The 17,605-nt window shown below is 33.6% G+C and overlaps 1 protein-coding gene across 3 annotated transcripts; it reads left to right on the forward strand.

Annotated features, from left to right (window-relative positions):
• Positions 1 to 995: 995 nt before the first annotated feature.
• On the forward strand, positions 996 to 13,549 carry LOC126810621 (serine hydroxymethyltransferase, cytosolic). 3 transcript variants are annotated; one of them, XM_050535794.2, is made up of 8 exons: positions 996 to 1,078; positions 7,048 to 7,269; positions 7,765 to 8,123; positions 8,303 to 8,515; positions 8,695 to 8,808; positions 9,077 to 9,199; positions 9,736 to 9,963; positions 12,666 to 13,549. In XM_050535794.2, exons 2-8 carry the CDS (start codon positions 7,061 to 7,063, stop codon positions 12,827 to 12,829), a joined length of 1,410 nt encoding a protein of 469 aa, XP_050391751.1. In that variant the 5' UTR covers positions 996 to 1,078; positions 7,048 to 7,060; the 3' UTR covers positions 12,830 to 13,549. The 3 variants fall into 3 exon arrangements, with proteins under 3 accessions (XP_050391751.1, XP_050391752.1, XP_050391753.1); XM_050535795.2 differs by having other exon boundaries at positions 1,035 to 1,149; XM_050535796.2 differs by lacking the exon at positions 996 to 1,078 and adding an exon at positions 2,270 to 2,454.
• Positions 13,550 to 17,605: the final 4,056 nt, after the last annotated feature.

Raw genomic sequence — 17,605 nt, forward strand, 5'->3', positions numbered from 1 at the left:
ATAGTTTTTACCACCAAATCTATAAGAACCACAATTGACATGAGAATACAAGTTAGTTTTATAGCAAACTATAGTTTTTACCTCAAACGCTATAGAAAACTGAAGGATAACTCAAATGACTCGAGGATACAAGTTAGTTCTATAGAAAACTATAGCAGCACCAATGAATCTGTAGGTTTATTTTTTTTTTCCAATAGTTTCTTACAGTATTCTATAGAATTCTGTAGGAAATTACACTTGGAAAATATTCATCTATCAATCCTACACAAAACTATAGTATGTTTTTGAATCTATAGTCATGTGAAAAAATGAATGAATTCGTTTTCCTGCAGCATTCTATAGAATCACACAAACTTCTATAGAAACTTGTCCTTTTTCTATAGGACTTTTTCATAAGGGAAACAATTTTTTTTAAAAAATAATAAAAGGGGCCCATTTTAGTAGCAATTATAGAAATTATAATACCTCTCAGTAAAAAAGAAATTCAACTAAAATATATCAAACTAATTTCAGCACTAAATTCAGTTATTTTATTTATACGATATATTATATTTTTATTTTAATATTGTAATAATTATCAACTGTGGCTGCTTTGGTTGGCTATTGTACTATTACTACTGTACTAAGTAACTAATATAAGTAGCCTCCGCGATGTGTTATTTTAAGTTTTTAAAATAATAACCGCAAGGAGTTATCTGATAATACTAGGCCTATCATCATGATTTCTCTTGAATTTGTAAATAAAGAAGTGGAACCAAACTCGCATAGCTAATGTAATTTATACAGAAAAAAGGATGAGCCATCTATAGTAGGTGTATCCTCGGATGTTCGTGGTATGAAAAACCTCGTGGGTTAAGATATTATAGCACACAGTTGGATAACGGTTAATTTTACCTGTTACTATTAATAAAACGCTTATCCAAAGTTACGGACCAGTATATTGGTTAATAATATGAATGGTATGTAAGATGTTTAGCCATTGGTTAGAAGAATAAATATAACCAACTTGACCCGTTAAGTATTTCTCACTCAGACGGAGTTCGTGTAGCGTGGTAGAGCTAAGGGAAACGAAATAATAGTACGTAACAGACACCATCGTTATTATTTATATAGTAGTATTTTTGGGTAGATAGTGTGTTAGTTGTTTATGTATGTATATTTTTAAAACTTTTGTTATTCTGTTTATGCATGTCAGGTTCACTATACCCTCTGTCTTCATCCCAGTAACTTATTCTACTTTTCTTAGGGCTCTAACCATAATGATTTTCTTTATTGTTATTTACGTAAGCGCGGGAATTTCTATACAAATGTTTTTTAATGTTATCACTATTTAGTATTAGCGCTTTGACAGGGGTGTATCTTGAAATAAATGACAACAGTTATATCTAAAATTTAAAATGTTATCTGTAGGCCTATATATAATGTTTATAAATTACATTTTATTGCTGTTCTAAATGTGGAACATAATGATAAAGATCTATACGCTCACTGCAAGGCCAAAAGTGGATCTGTTCGTCTACCCCCCCCCCCCCTTCACATACGATCACAATTCCCAAGCCAGTGCATGCCCCACCTTCCAAATCCATAGTCTTAGCGGGCTACCTACTTAATTTTCTACAGTGCCCACTATAAATTAAGTGGACAATAGATAACCTAAATAATTATGTCCAACTTCAGGTATTTAGATAAATTTCATACCCATTGCCATGCATACATATAGTATATACTAGACATTGTCATATACATTTAATAATACAATTATACATATTACATAGACAACTATGTAAGACACAATGCAGGACTCGTGTATTCTATGGATATGGTCCTCACTATTTGTAATGTCCAAAGAAAAACATATCTCAGAAGTCAATGCGAAAGTAATCAAAAATGCCTGATTCCCCCCCCCCCCCCCAAAAAAAAAATGATGTAGAAAACGGACTAAACAGGTGCTGTATGATTTGGACTGTTCTCATATTTCTCCAAACTAAATAGATTAGAAATTATAATTAAAAGTTTCAAAATTTGATTTGATTAGAAGTTGATTATGGTAATCTAAATAATAATTTATATAACATTTGAATCCAAAATAAAAACCTGCTATTGACAGATTTAGCTCTTATCTTTAATCCACGCTAAAATGTATTCAGATTGAAATGATAAAATCAAAATATCAGTGCTAAATAATTTCCCAACCTGGATTCAGTTGGAATAAAAAATGGCTCATGTGTATCAATTACATTTTGCAAAACATAAAGATGGCAGTGTTTAACATCAGGGACGTCATCCTTGGAATCGGTCAATAAAAAGATTTGTAACTGGCGATTGCTATAGATTGTAAAATGGTGGAAAGTTCAACTTCGAATAATTGTAAACCAAGAAAAAGAAGTGAGAAGAGAAAATATAGAAAAAGGGAAGTGCACCATTAACACTGGAATTTCAGTTCATCATATCTTGGTAAATTCTGAATGAAATTTGGATTGATATTGCTATTCAGCCTTTACAATATTGTAGTTTACAATGATACCAAAAAAAACCCCACACAACACAATTCATATGGAATACAATCACTGGTTTATACACATATAGCTCCAATAATCAGCTTATAAATTGTTATCATGCAAAACTAACAACAGCTAAAAGGTTTAAAATGTATATTTAATTCTTCCTTTAAAGGGCTTCATCAATTCTGTACATCAATTGTTAAAAGTTATGTTTCCAATTGAACTAATCACTTTGTATTGTAACAACATAGGTCTTATGGCTTCTTTTTTATAGGACTATTAATATTACCTTTTAGTTTGCTAATTTATCATTTGTACTTGATAACAATAAGAGAATACTTGTCGAAACGTCGTGCTATATGTATAAACCAGTGATTGTATTCCATATAAATTATGTGCTCAATCACTAAATGCCACTCAAGGATTACAACGATATCATTCGAAATAGTCTTTCTCATTACACTTATATATTTTATTGTTGTGAAGCCATTATTGTTTCATGCCTCCATCCACAGCCATGATCATCTTACTAATTAATCCATTTGACACTTGCCCCTTTAATATTGAATGCATGTTCTAATACAACTTCTGAAGATTGTACTTTCTAAACCATGGTTTAAATATGCCTGTGTGTACTGTTGAAATACATAGTAAATATAGGTACAAGGTCAGGGTAAAGGTTTTAAAAATATTCAGTTGAAATTAATTTAATTAATGTAAATAATTATCTGTGCAGTATGAATGTTTTAGGGTTCAATATATAACCTAATAATTACATTATTGCCTAGTTGGATCTTTAAATATGTGATATAGCTTATGTTGATTGTATTTTGAGTAACTGGGTTAGCAATGTACATAAATTTGATATTGTTATCACAGATTATTGCAGTTCAATCCAGTTATTTGCGCTTGTAACTGATCTAATTTGGATTTTCCCTCCTCGTCTTTCTGCCAAGAGTGCAGCCACACATTTTCCAGACTCCCTTTTTCAGAATTTTTGCATCCATACTTGTTTCTTTGTTACTTTCTAAGGACTATGATACCAGTACATGAATTAGGCTAAGCATAAATATTGACTAAGATTTTGTTATTTTTACGTAATTTGAATAATATAAAACATGAATTTATAGTTGAAAATAAACTGACCAATTGCTAAATGTAATACCTATACATTTAGGTTAACAGAATGAATAATATGGGAAAATTATGAAGGAAGTATTATTTCAAACGTGTAACTCATTTCGCCTAATGGTCTGGGTGTAGTCAAAAATTTGGGAAAAATAAATTGTGATTTGTCTTGGCTCGAGTACAGAGAGAGAGAGGGAAATGAGGTTTAATGTCCACTCGACACAAACTGGGTCATTACGGGACTAACATATGGTTTAATTTTATTTCAATAATTTGCTTGCGCGTTGGGGTTTTTAGCAGTGGGAGGAAACAAATTGTAAGTGTGTCATACACTGGCATTTCTCTGCAGACAATATACATGGCATGTTGTGAGAAAAAGTCAGTGCCACCTATAATCTTAGCTAAAATCTTTTGATGGGCCTCTTTTTAATCTGATTGATTCCAAGTTGGAGATTTATCTACCTTTGGTATTTCGATTTTGTTCTCATAAATAAGTTAAATAATCAATTTGAGTACATTTTAGCGTAGAATAAACCCTGAATGAAATTAGATATTGTTGAAAAATTACACATAACAATCAGACGCTTTAAATAAAAAGTGAAGCCAGCTTCTGCTATCCTGTGTGTGTGTTGTCCTTCTATCCTGCATGTGTGTTATTTATGTAGCTTCTCCCTTGCATACTTACAAGATCACTATAAACTGAGGGTGAAGGTTTTTATTATTATGGCTGTATATTTAAGATCTGCACACAGACTTCTACCCAGACAATTACTATCTCTGTCTTACCAAAGGTGAGTTAAAGGACCATGAGGTATAAGGTAGCTGACCCCCAAGGCCTTAATACAGAAGGAATATCATTTTCCTACCCTTGTAGATGTTTTTCTTGGTCATTAGGTTGTGATTGTATTTCATGTTAAGAGTTACAGTGAATAATATTCAGATGAGATATCTCGAAAACTAATTTTCTTAAATATCTCAAATTCTTCATAGATATTTATTTAGATATCTCGACAACTAATTTATTAAAATACCGGTATCTCAAATGTTTCATAAATTTTTATTTATAAGCCACAACTCATTTTTATACGTTCACATGAAAATGTTTCGTCGGCCCTGTCCATCCGAATGTCTGTCCAAAATTTGTTTGTTGACACTCTACAGGTCACAATTCTTATCCGATTTTGACGAAACTTGAAATATAGGTTTATTTCCAGAAGATCCTAGTTCCTTTCGATATTGGCATGTATCAGATCGAAAATTCATGGATTATGGCCCCTGATTGTACGAAAAATCACGTTCTTTTAGCTTGTAGACACTCTAGAGGTCACAATTTTTATCCGATTTAGATAAAACTTGAAATGTATTTTTAAAACCCACAAATCTCGATTCCTGTCGATATTCATGCACATCAGACTTCAACTTCTTGGATTATGGCCCCTGATTGTACAAAAAAAAAAAAATAACATTTTTAGTTTTTGGTTCCCCTAGAGGTCACAATTTTTATTGTCCCCCGTCTTTCGAAGAAAGCAGGGGACTATTAAAATGGGTTCGTCCGTCAGTCTGTCTGTCCGTCACACTTTTTGGGACACAATAACTCTCCTTCTAATTGACCTAGAATGTTCAAACTTGGTGTAGGTGTTTATTAGGTCAATGCCTTGATGGAGTTTGAAGATGAGCATTTTCTGCTTAGGGTAAGTAGAGATAAGCAATTTGATTGGTTGATGCTTTGGGACACGATAACTTTAGTTCTAATTAAGTGAGAGTGATGAAACTTGGTGTATAGTTTCATTACATCAATACCTTGACTAAGTTCGATAATGAGCATTTTCTGCTCAGGGTAAGCAGAGCGATAAGCAATTTGATTGGCCGAGACTTTGGAACACAATAACTCTCCTTCTAATTGAGGTAAAATGTTCAAACTTGGCGTAGGTGTTTATTAGGTCAATGCCTTGATGGAGTATGAAGATGAGCATTTTCTGCTTAGGGTAAGTAGAGATAAGCAATTTGATTGGTTGATGCTTGGGGACACGATAACTTTAGTTCCAATTAAGTGAAAGTGATGAAACTTGGTGTATAGTTTCATTACATCAATACCTTGACTAAGTTCGATATTGAGCATTTTCTGCTGAGGGTAAGCAGAACGATAAGCAATTTGATTGGCCGAGACTTTGGAACACAATAACTCTCCTTCTAATTGAGCTAGATTGTTCAAACTTGGTGTAGGTGTTTATGAGGTCAATGCCTTGATAGAGTGCGAAGATGAGCATTTTCTGCTTATGGTAAGTAGAGATAAGCAATTTGATTGGTTGATGCTTTGGGACATGATAACTTTAGTTCTAATTAAGTGAGAGTGATGAAACTTGGTGTATAGTTTCATTACATCAATACCTTGCCTAAGTTCGATGATGAGAATTGTCTGCTTAGGCTAAGGAGCAATAAGCATTTTGATTGGTCAAGACTTTGGAACAACTCTGCTTCTAACTTGATGTTGATGTTCGTCTTGACCGAATTCAATGATTAACATATCGAGCTAAAGCTAAGCAGAGATAAGCAATTTCCTTGGTCGATGCTTTGGGACAAGACTTTGGAACAACTCTGCTTCTAACTTGATGTTGATGTTCGTCTTGACCGAATTCAATGATTAACATATCGAGCTAAAGCTAAGCAGAGATAAGCAATTTCCTTGGTCGATGCTTTGGGACAAGATAACTTTGATTCTATCTGATAGAGAGTGATGAAACTTAGTGTATAGTTGATAATCAGTTTGATTGCTCGATACTTTTGAAAAAAATAGATGTGCGATTAATTAATATGTGTCATCTATTTATTTGGGGATTTCGGCGGGGGACATCAGCCTCACTGTTGGCTTGTTTAATTTTAAAAAAAAACATTTAAATATATCATACCATAATGATGATCGAGTTTGAATTTCGTGAAAATAGAACCGTAACTGCTAGACAAAATGGTCGGTCTCTATGTACCAATTAGTGTTAAAACTATTTACATCAAGGTTGTGAACCCTCTAGAGGTCACAATTTTGGTCCGATTTTGATGAAACTTAAAACATGTGTTTATGTCCCAAAGAGATCCGTTCCTTTTGATATTTGCACATATCGGAAAGTTTTCTGTCCATCTCTTGCAAAATTTCAGCATATCTTATTGGCAACCAATTGTATTGTTCGGTGTTTTAATTTTTATGTACGTGTTATATCACCTTTTAAACCTTGCATGACATGCACTGCCTCACCAATATTTATCATTAATTTATTAACATTGACATTTTGTATGACCTGCAGTATTTATTGTTGAACAGGGTAAAAATTAAAAATATACAAACTGATAGCACACAAGTGCAAATATGTGATTTATTAGTGAAATAATCGACTTCCTGCATTATTTTTCTAAAACAATCTTTCAGTTCAAAATTCAAGATGGCTGGTAACAGTACATCATCCTACAATCTCCAAAGTGATATTCGAGATGACGATCCAGAGATATACGATCTGATCAGAGCAGAGAAATCAAGACAAATGAGAGGTTTGGAGTTGATTGCATCAGAGAATTTTGCTAGCAAGGCTTGCCTTCAAGCTCTTGGTTCCTGTTTGAATAATAAATATTCTGAGGGACAGCCAGGTCAAAGGTAAACAACATGTACTGAAAATCAGCACCTTATTAAAATTGATGTACAACATTTACTATTGTCGTATTGAGCAACATCATATTTATTTTTAATTTGAATGGGTGGCCATGACAATATGATTTAACTGCTTGTAACTGTACTATAACTGTACACATATCCAAATTATAATTTACTACATTAGTTTAATAACCTACATATACTTGTTTTTAGTAGATATTAAAGGAGAAGCATAGCATTTCCAATTTTTTATATTTTATTTAATAAATCTAGTTAAAATGGTTTCAACCATACTCAACCCAAAGCATGAATGGTTTAACTTTTATTTAATTTTAACATTTATTCTGTGACTATATGGAGGGTAACTATCATTAACTGTAATAGCAGAAGTCAATGTGGTTGTAGTTATATTGAAAGATTGATATACCACCTCTGAACCTAATTTAAATATAACTTAATCCATAAGATGCATATCAATAATGGAAGTTTCTTTTTCAGATATTATGGTGGAAATGAAGTTATTGATAAAGTTGAATTATTATGTCAGAAAAGAGCATTAGAAGCATTTAAATTAGATCCTGAACAGTGGGGTGTTAATGTCCAGCCTCATTCTGGATCTCCAGCAAACTTTGCTGTGTATACTGCTGTTGTAGAACCACATGGTAGAATAATGGGTTTACATTTACCTGATGGTGGACATCTTAGTCATGGATTTATGACTGGCACAAAGAAAGTATCGGCAACCTCAGTTTATTTTGAATCTTTTCCCTACAAGGTCAGCCCTAAAACTGGGCTGATTGATTACGATGAACTGGAGAAGAATTCTCTTCTTTTCCTACCTAAATTAATTATTGCTGGTAAGTAAAGATCATATTTGAATTGTAGTAACAAGTTGAAGAGTCTCCCAGTCACTAACATATTTTCTCTTTTAGATTAATCAAATGCATTCAAAATATTGTAGAACTGACATTAAAACTATCACAAATATAATTATGGTTTATTGAGCTAATATTTAAAAACATACATTTCTTTTAAGGTACAAGTTGTTACTCCAGAAATCTAGATTATAAAAGATTCCGTCAAATTGCTGATGGTGTAGGAGGTTATTTACTAGCTGATATGGCTCATGTTAGTGGGTTAGTAGCTGCCGGTCTTGTCCCCAGTCCTTTTGAATATTGCGACATAGTCACTACGACCACACATAAAACATTAAGAGGACCTAGATCTGGCATGATCTTTTTCAGAAAAGGTAAAGCAGTATTAGACCTATATCTTATGTAAGAGAAACAAACCAATCCATTAGTTTTAATTGACAATAAATAAAAAATACTGGAAATTCAGTTCGAACAATCTTGAAAAATTTAAATGCAGATACTTCTATGAGCTCTAACACAAGTAAATTGACCATGTCAATCTTTGTTCTTAAAGGTGTAAGGAGAACTTTGAAAGATGGAACAGAAGAAAAATATAATTTAGAAAGGAAAATAAATGAAGCTGTTTTCCCTGGTTTACAAGGCGGTCCTCATAATCATCAAATAGCTTGTAAGTACTTAAAAAAAAAAAAACAACCCCAAACAAAGAAATAATTTAAATCAATTTACTTCACATTTTAAATCATGCAGTGAGCATCGCAAACCCAGTGATGTCAAGGCATTACTGAGCAAGAAATCGATGTGTTAAAATGCCACCCATGATCACTTATATTTATTTCAAAATGCAAGTCTGTTCTATAAAGTACATTGTTGAGTAGCTTTAACTTCTTAGTCTCACAACTAAAACTAATCTAAATTTAAAAAAAAAACTATTTCAGCTGTAGCAGTGGCCTTAAAACAAGCTAATACATCGGAATTTGTTCAATATCAGAAACAGACCATGGCTAATGCTAAAGCTATGTCAAAAGCTTTAACAGATAGAGGATACACTGTTGTGACTGGTAAAAGTTCTTTATTATTTCTATATTTATTATGTCCTAAAAAAACTAAGAGAGAAAAGAAGAATATGGAAGATTCATGAATCAACTTAATTAATGAAGATAAATTAGCCAGTTTTATATGAAAATCCTGATCACTTTATTCTTGCTATTTACAGAAATTGACTTACATAATTACTAATTCTTGTGTTACATAGCTAAGCTGAATACATGGTTATTTACAAGCAGAAACTAATTATGGTTGATTGGTTGTCTTTCTCATGCTGAAGTTTATTATCCATTTTCCAAGATCTTTATGGCATCAATTAGAATAATGTGATAGTCAAGATAATACACACATGATCAATTCAAACAAGAACTTAATAAATAAGATCGCTTCTATTATATATTTTGATGTTCAGCTTTATTTTGTTGGGATTTGTTGGTGATTCTACCAAGGTGCAAGCCAAATACTGAAATCATTTTCAAATGTTTATAAATAGAGTTGTTTCCCTTTTGAGTACCAATTCTTACTCTATAAATAAAATCTTCAATTTTAGGTGGCACTGATACCCATTTAGTTCTAGTCGACCTCCGGCCACAGAAATTAGATGGTGCTAGAGCTGAGAAAGTGCTTGAAGAAGTTGGAATCGCTGTAAACAAAAACACTTGCCCAGGAGATAAAAGTGCGTTGAAACCAAGTGGTTTGAGATTAGGTACTCCAGCTTTAACTTCCAGAAACATGACAGAATCAGATTTAGTAAAAGTTGTGGATTTCTTCCATCAAGGTTAGTTTTTACTGCCATATGTGCCTAGAACATTCATTTGTGGATGGATTGGTGCTTTATAAATATACATTGTTATATTATTAAGCTTTCATATTCCATATGAAAGCTTAATGTTTCTGTTAAGATTATTATTTTTTTTTTTTTGTGTTTGTTTTCTGTAAATCGGATTTCTAAGAATCTAATCATGGGATCTTTCTGAAACTTTGACCTACCCCGCAAAAAATGGGTAGTGAGTTTTGATTAAATATATTTTCAAAACGTTTTACGTATCCAAATCACTGAATTTTACTGACAAAAAAAAAATTGACCTAGTTTTCTGTAACTTTGTGACTATTTGACCTATTTTACTAATTCTTTTTTCATTGAGTACCTTGAAGAAATTCATTTTCACTTGCATTTTCAGATTTTCGAATTTCGAAAATTCATTGCTGTGATTTCGTGCTGGAAGTTGAGACCAACTTGACAACTTCTTTAATATTTGCACGATTTTCATGAAATTTGGAATGTAAGCAAATCTGACTGATGCGAAAGATGTTATTAGAAATTTCCTAACTTTTCTCCCCTTGGAGAAATTAAGGATCAAAATTTTCAAAAAAATCAACAAAATATAGGTCAGATTGCCTTGAAATGTTCTTTCTGTACTTGCTAAGACACTACTGACGCGTACACAAAATATAAAGTTTGTTGATTGAACCAGAAGTGCAACTATCTTAAGACGTGAAAAACAAACATCAATTTTACAATATTTTACTTACAGACACGGGAATTACATTTTCTGAATCCTTGAAGGAATGCCTATAAAATGTAGAGAGCCAAATTTTGATTTCGGTCAGCTGGTGGACGCCATTTTGAGTTGAATATGAAAAATAGTGAAAAAATCTCATTAATGGCTTGAAAATAATCAAAATAGGCCGCCGTTTCGTGAATTCATCTCCTATTTCTGAAATTAATACATTTCTAGTTAGCCTCCTTCTAAGAATGGGTGGTGACTTTGGAATCAATACATGTATATTTTCAAAATGTTTTACAATACCGAAATCACCGATATTTACTGATGAAAAAATTGACCTTCATAGCTGTAATTTTGTGACTATTTGACCTATTTTACTAATTCTTTTTTCTTTAAGTACCTTGAAACATTTACATTCAATCTGCTATTTCCGAATTTCAAATTTCGAAAATTACATCATTGACATCTCATCCCAAAAGTAAAATCCAACTTGACAACTTCTGTAATATTAGTACGATTTCACGAAACTTTGGCATGTAATGTAGACCTGGCTGATCCAACTTCAAGGATATCATTAGAAATTTTCTAACTTATCTCCCCTTGAATAAATTAAGGATCAAAGTTTTCAAAAAATCGTAAAAAAATTAGGTCAGATTGCCTTGAAAATCATTTTGTATACGAGATAAAACACTACTGATGAGTACATATGATATGGAGTTTGTTGATCGAACCGGAAGGGCTACCATCTTGAAACGTGAAAAATCCCTAAGGCTTTTGCGCTACTTTACTTTACTTACAGGCATGGGAGTTACATTTTCTGAATCCTTGAAGGCATGCCTAAAAATCTATCTGATCTGCATTTTGATTTCGGTCAACTGACGGTCACCATTTTGAATTAAATATATAAAAAAGTGAAAAACCAAGTTAACGGATGTGAAAATGAACAAAATAGGCCGTAGTTTGAAGAATACCTCTCCTATTTCCGAAATAAATACATTTCTGCATAGACAGAGGGTTGAATTTTTGATGTTTGACCTTTTTCGTGCCGTGCCGGCAAAGTTGTTTACAAGACAATTTATTTCCTGGATTTTCAAAATTTACAAATTTGTCCTAAATATTCGAACAGCTGAAGTCAATCTGATTCCAGAAATATAAGTTCCATTCAAAGTTATGTCATTTTATTATTCAATATTTTCCTGCCATTTTTGAGTTTTTTTCCCACCATTTTCATTTCATTTTCTGATCCGTCTCGTTTTTGAACGGCTTGATCAATTTTTCTGAAACTTCTGGAACTGGAAGTCAATTGGATTACAATACAAGTCTCAGTTATTTTCTTTTATTTTTCAGATTATTTATTCACCCGGGTTAAATGTTTCTCACTATATTTTAAAGATACATTCCCACATACAAATTCTCGGATTATCCACTGCCCGCGTCTTTTTCCGTGATTTTTATCTCAGAAAGTGTTGTATGTCTAACTCTTCATAAAGTTTATCAACATGTACACCAAGCGCTCAATCTTCGCGTGCAACCTTCTACGTCACGCGTGCAGGTATTCCTAATCGGCGGGCTGTCAATTAGGGGAACCCTTACATTTTTGTCCTGAATATGCTCCATGAGTGTTTTTCAGGGAATCCAGTATTTCCATATATACCAAAATTGCCATACTTTTATTGGAAATAACCACCTGATAAATACTTTCTGGGAACCTATCTTTAAGCATATAACTTTTCGAGCGATTTTAATAATTATTTTTTCTTGTTAAGATTCTTTATATAACCCATGGCATGTGACAGGAAGTGATCGTGAATATGAAAGCTTTCATATCTGCCTGGAAGATCTAGTTATTATTATTATTATTATTATATCTTTAAAACGTTTTGCAGAAAAAAAAGATGTCCATATGATGTACTGGAAAATAATTGTTGACCCATAGTTAAACTTATAACTTTATTCATGTTTCTTTTTGTAGCTATTGTATTAGCGGGAGAAGTAAATGCAAGTTGCGGACCATTACTAAAAGATTTTAAAGCTAAATTACAAGACCCATCTGTACAGAGCCGAATAGAACAATTACAGAAATCAGTGGAATCTTTTGCTCTCAATTTTCCAATGCCTGGTTATGATGAGTGGTAGACACTTTATGGGAGGTTACATTTGATATTTAAATGTATGAAGTATCTTATCTGCAGCATATTTCTTGCAATAAACACACTTATTAAAACAATGACTGCTATCTGTGGATTATGTCTCATTAAAATGTTTTCTCAACTACATAAATACATTGTTTCAATCAAGTTCATTTTGATTGTTAAATTGTGAATAGTTTGTTTATCGCTCTTGTTACCAAACTTATGTCCATGCTATGCCCAAGTTCATGGCAGACTTACTCTTGCCATAGGAACCATGTACACAAGAAATCCTATAAAAAAAAAAAAAGAAAAGATTTTTAAAATAGATTTTATATTTGCTATTAAAACATGCTGCTCTTAGTGGCAAAAAGAGTTAACTCTTCAAATTTGATTACCATGATGATTGGAAAATATGTTTTAATAATGTTTAAAAAAATTTGTTTACAATAACCTCTAGCAAATTTGTTCCTGTTAATGTGTTTTGATTTCTGAGTTGGTTATAGTTTGTTATAAATGTACATAAATTATTGTTATTGTTTGAAAGCCATGTAAATAGTTGGTTTTATCCCTATCTGGACCACCGCCATCTTTTATATGCTGACAAGCACATTCTTTCATAGAAATTATGATTTTCTTTTGGTTATTGTTTATATGAAAATTCACACGTTTAACAGATGTCAGTTTATACATGAAAGTAAAATTAAAGGAATGCTTACTGTGTTAATCTTTTTTCTTTTTTTGGGGGAGGGGGGGGGGGGCGGGCGGCGTAAAAATTGGTAGGTTTTAACGTCATATCTGTGCATATTGTTTGTTTCTAAACAGGTTTTTATACGCCCACATTTTCATGTGGACGTATATTGTCGTCGCCCCTGCCCGTCCGTCCACAATTGTTTGTGAACAGTCTACAGGTCACAATTTTTATCCGATTTCAATGAAACTTGAAATATAGGTTTATCACCCTAAGATCTCGGTTCCTTTCGATATTGGCATGTATCGGACTGTAACTTCATGGATTATGGCCCCTGATTGTACGAAAAATCACGTTTTTAGCTTGTGAACACTGTAGAGGTCACAATTTTTATCCGATTTAGTTGAAACTTTAAATGTATGATTATAACCCAAAGATCTCGGTTCCTTTCGATATTCGCGCATATCGGAACGTAACTTCCTGAATTATGGCCCCTGATTGTACGCAAAATCGCGTTTTTAGCTTGTGGACCCTATAGAGGTCATAATTTTTATCCGATTTAAAAAACCGTATTATTATATCACCGTTAAACCCTAAGGACGACTGAGTTCGAATCTCGTGAAAATCGGCCAAAAACTAACAGACAAAATGGCCGCCCTTCGTTATCAAATAGCGTAAAAATATGGTATATCAAGATTGTGGACCCTATAGACGTCACAATTTTAATTCTATTTTGATGAAACTTGAAATGTATGATTATAACCCAAAGATCTCGGTTCCTTTCGATATTCGCGCATATCGGAACTTAACTTCCTGAATTATGGCCCCTGATTGTACGAAAAATCGCGTTTTTAGCTTGTGAACCCTATAGAGGTCATAATTTTTATCCGATTTAAAAAATACGTATTATTATATCACCGTTAAACCCTACGGACGGCTGAGTACGAATCTCGTGAAAATCGGCCCAAAACTAACAGACAAAATGGCCGCCCTTCGTTCTCAAATAGCGTAAAAATATGGTATATCAAGATTGTGGACCCTATAGACGTCACAATTTTAATCCTATTTTGATGTAAGTTTATAACCCAAAGATCTCGGTTCCTTTCGATATTAGTGCATATCGGAACGTAACTTCCTGAATTATGGCCCCTGATTGTACGAAAAATCACGTTTTTAGCTTATGGACCCTATAGAGGTCATAATTTTTATCCGATTTAAAAAAACGTATTATTATATCACCGTTACACCCTAAGGACGACTGAGTTCGAATTTCGTGAAAATCGGCCCAAAACTGACATACAAACTGGCCGCTCTTCGTTCTCAAATAGCGTAAAAATATGGTATTTCAAGGTTGTGGACCCTAAAGAGGTCACAATTTTTTATCCGATTTTGTTGAAACTTGAAATGTAAGTTTATAACCCAAAGATATTTGCGCATATCCAATTGTAATTTCCTGAATTATGGCCCCAGATTGTATGAAAAATCACTTTCTTTTTAGCTTGTTCTCTATCCATCTCTCGAAAATGTGGGCGTATCCTGTCTGGCAGCCGCTGGTTGCTCCTTTAAAAGAAAATGTTCGGGGTGGTGAATATAAAATTAAAAGATTAGATAAATAAAATGGGGCAAAATCATTTAGATATTACCAGTAAAACTTTATAGATTATTCTAAATTGAACGGAAAGCCGGCGTAAACAAAAGAGGATTGGGGATAATATTGTGTTCTCTTTATTAGAGGGACAAATGACATTATCACCCACTTCCGCACTCCAAATTCTCTAAATTTTTATTTGATCCTATAAGCAAATATTCTGTCTTATCTTCATTAAGTTTGGAAAAGTTTTCGCACATCCAGCACTTTTTATACGCCCACATTGAAATGTGGTCGTATATTGTCATCGCCCCCGTTCCTTGGTATGGCGTCAACATTTGCTTGTAGACGCTCAACAGGCGAAAGTTAATATGTGATTTACTTTAATTTATACACAGTGTTTAAGATTATAAGACGAAGAAGTCGACTGATTCCAATAATTACTGCCAGAGTTATAGCCATTGATCACATTGAAATATCTTGTAGACGCTCTAAACGCTAAAGTTAATATCTGATTGACTTTATATTTAGTACGATGTTTAAGATCATGAGACGAAGACGCCTATCAATTTTAATGATAGTTTGATTGCGACCTTTGAGTTTCAGGGCATGATTTTGGATCCCAAAGTTACAATCTAATCATGACGGGGATATCGTGATTGGTATTGAATGCTGCTGATCAATCCAGCGAGATCAAAATGCATTCACACTTATCCAACATGGTAATGTTGTGGACACAAACAATTAATTTGAAATTTTATGAAATGAAAGCAGAATAAATACTTTTTAAAATTCTCGAAGTATACTTGGTGTTTTCGACTAAAATTGTCGATTTAGGAATTACGATGTCGGTCAACCAGCCCTACTTTCGTATGTTTTGCTGCTAGGATTCAAAGCCCATCTTAACCGGAGCGGGGACCTGGACCTGACTAGAATCCCGCGGCCCTAACACGCGTAAAAGATTATTTCATATCCTTTTGAATTGCATGCATGCGTAACACACCATTAAACGGTCCGTAATACAAGAATAATTACATAATATCTGATCACACGATACCTATTTGCCATGAACCGCTGGGCCCTAGACCTAGGCCCATGCCTAAGCTGGGCTTTGCTAAGATTAAACAGAAACCTCAGCAGATCAAAGACGCCGCCCTGTTGCCCGTGATGACGGCATAACAGGTACACAGATGGACTAATTAGGCATTTTCGACGTTCCAAAGTAAAAGTTCGGTACTAAGGCCCCCTAAAGATAAATTTTAAATGTTCTTATTATTAATTAGAACAGGTTTTATTTTGCTTTAGTTTTTATATTTTACGTTGACATTTTATTGCTTTAAATCTTCCTAGTACAAAAACGGTAAATTTCACCTTTTGAACCCCAGGGTCACTTAGACTAAACGTGAATTTAGCAAGTTTACATTTTTATTGAAAGTGTGATTACTTTCGATCATTTTCCGTTTCTTTTCATAATACAAGAATGACTGCGCATTCACTTTCAGTGCAAATGAACTCATTCAACCTTTGACCCCGAATATCTCGAAAACCCCCCAACGGCGAACTGATTACCACTCGGCATCGTGTTCTACGCACAATTTTAATCTAGAAAAGTTGGGTCTGGTTTTGTGCCTATTTGGTGCCCCCCCCCCCCCCCCGCGCTATTATACAATATAATAGTTATTTTGCATATTACAGTTCTCTATTCTGCATTTTGCATCATAGACAAATGTATAACGTATAACGGAACTCAGCATATTAGAACTGGGATCTACGACGAAGCTCATTTGCATACGGAAAAAAGTCCGGACTAGGATGGAAATTAATAATTTATGTGATCAATCTACAAGGTCAATGGGCAGAGATCAAGATGGTATACAATAAGTCACCATGCAATAAGTCGACTTGCCATGCAATAAGAGCGAATCAAGCTAACATGCAATAAGGAATTCGCTGGATGACCATGACTTGTGTGAAATCATGCGCTCGGTATGGCTAATCCAAGCCTTCGATAAGCTCCTCATTTTTACTTCATAACCCGCACCCCTCCCCCCTTCCCCCTTCACACGAACATTAATCTTTTTATTTTTTTTTTTCAAAGTAAGGAGCCACGGTGCCTTTAAGAATTTTTTATATGAGAATAACCTATATATATATATATACTATTCAAAAAAAGTAGGGGATATTTGATTTTTAAGTGTTATTAAAGTCACCTAATGAAACTGACGAAGAAACAAATGACAAAATGAAATGAAGTTCACATTCATCGATTTATTCCAAATGATCGTTAGACTAAGTAAGGCACAGACTGACCATTATAAGGGTAAAATGATACCCGGGGTCAAACAGCAAAGTTACCACAGCATCACAACCAAGTCAGTAACGGGTAAATCCTCCTCTGTTTGCCAAACAAGCATTGATCCGACGTGGCATACTCCTAATGAGACGTCTAAGGTCATTTTGGTCCAGATTGTCCCATTCCTGTTGCAACGCAGCAGCAAATTCTT

This window comes from Patella vulgata, chromosome 2 (genome assembly GCF_932274485.2).
Source record: "Patella vulgata chromosome 2, xgPatVulg1.2, whole genome shotgun sequence".
NCBI classification, from domain to species: Eukaryota; Metazoa; Mollusca; class Gastropoda; family Patellidae; genus Patella; species Patella vulgata.

Bases quoted from the DNA above. Each gene is read 5' to 3' on its own strand.
- LOC126810621 (XM_050535794.2), top strand. From the start codon at position 7,061: ATGGCTGGTAACAGTACATCATCCTACAATCTCCAAAGTGATATTCGA. The intron at 8,124-8,302 runs GTAAGTAAAGAT...ATTTCTTTTAAG, and splicing joins ACCTAAATTAATTATTGCTG to GTACAAGTTGTTACTCCAGA. The intron at 8,809-9,076 runs GTAAGTACTTAA...AAACTATTTCAG, and splicing joins TCATAATCATCAAATAGCTT to CTGTAGCAGTGGCCTTAAAA.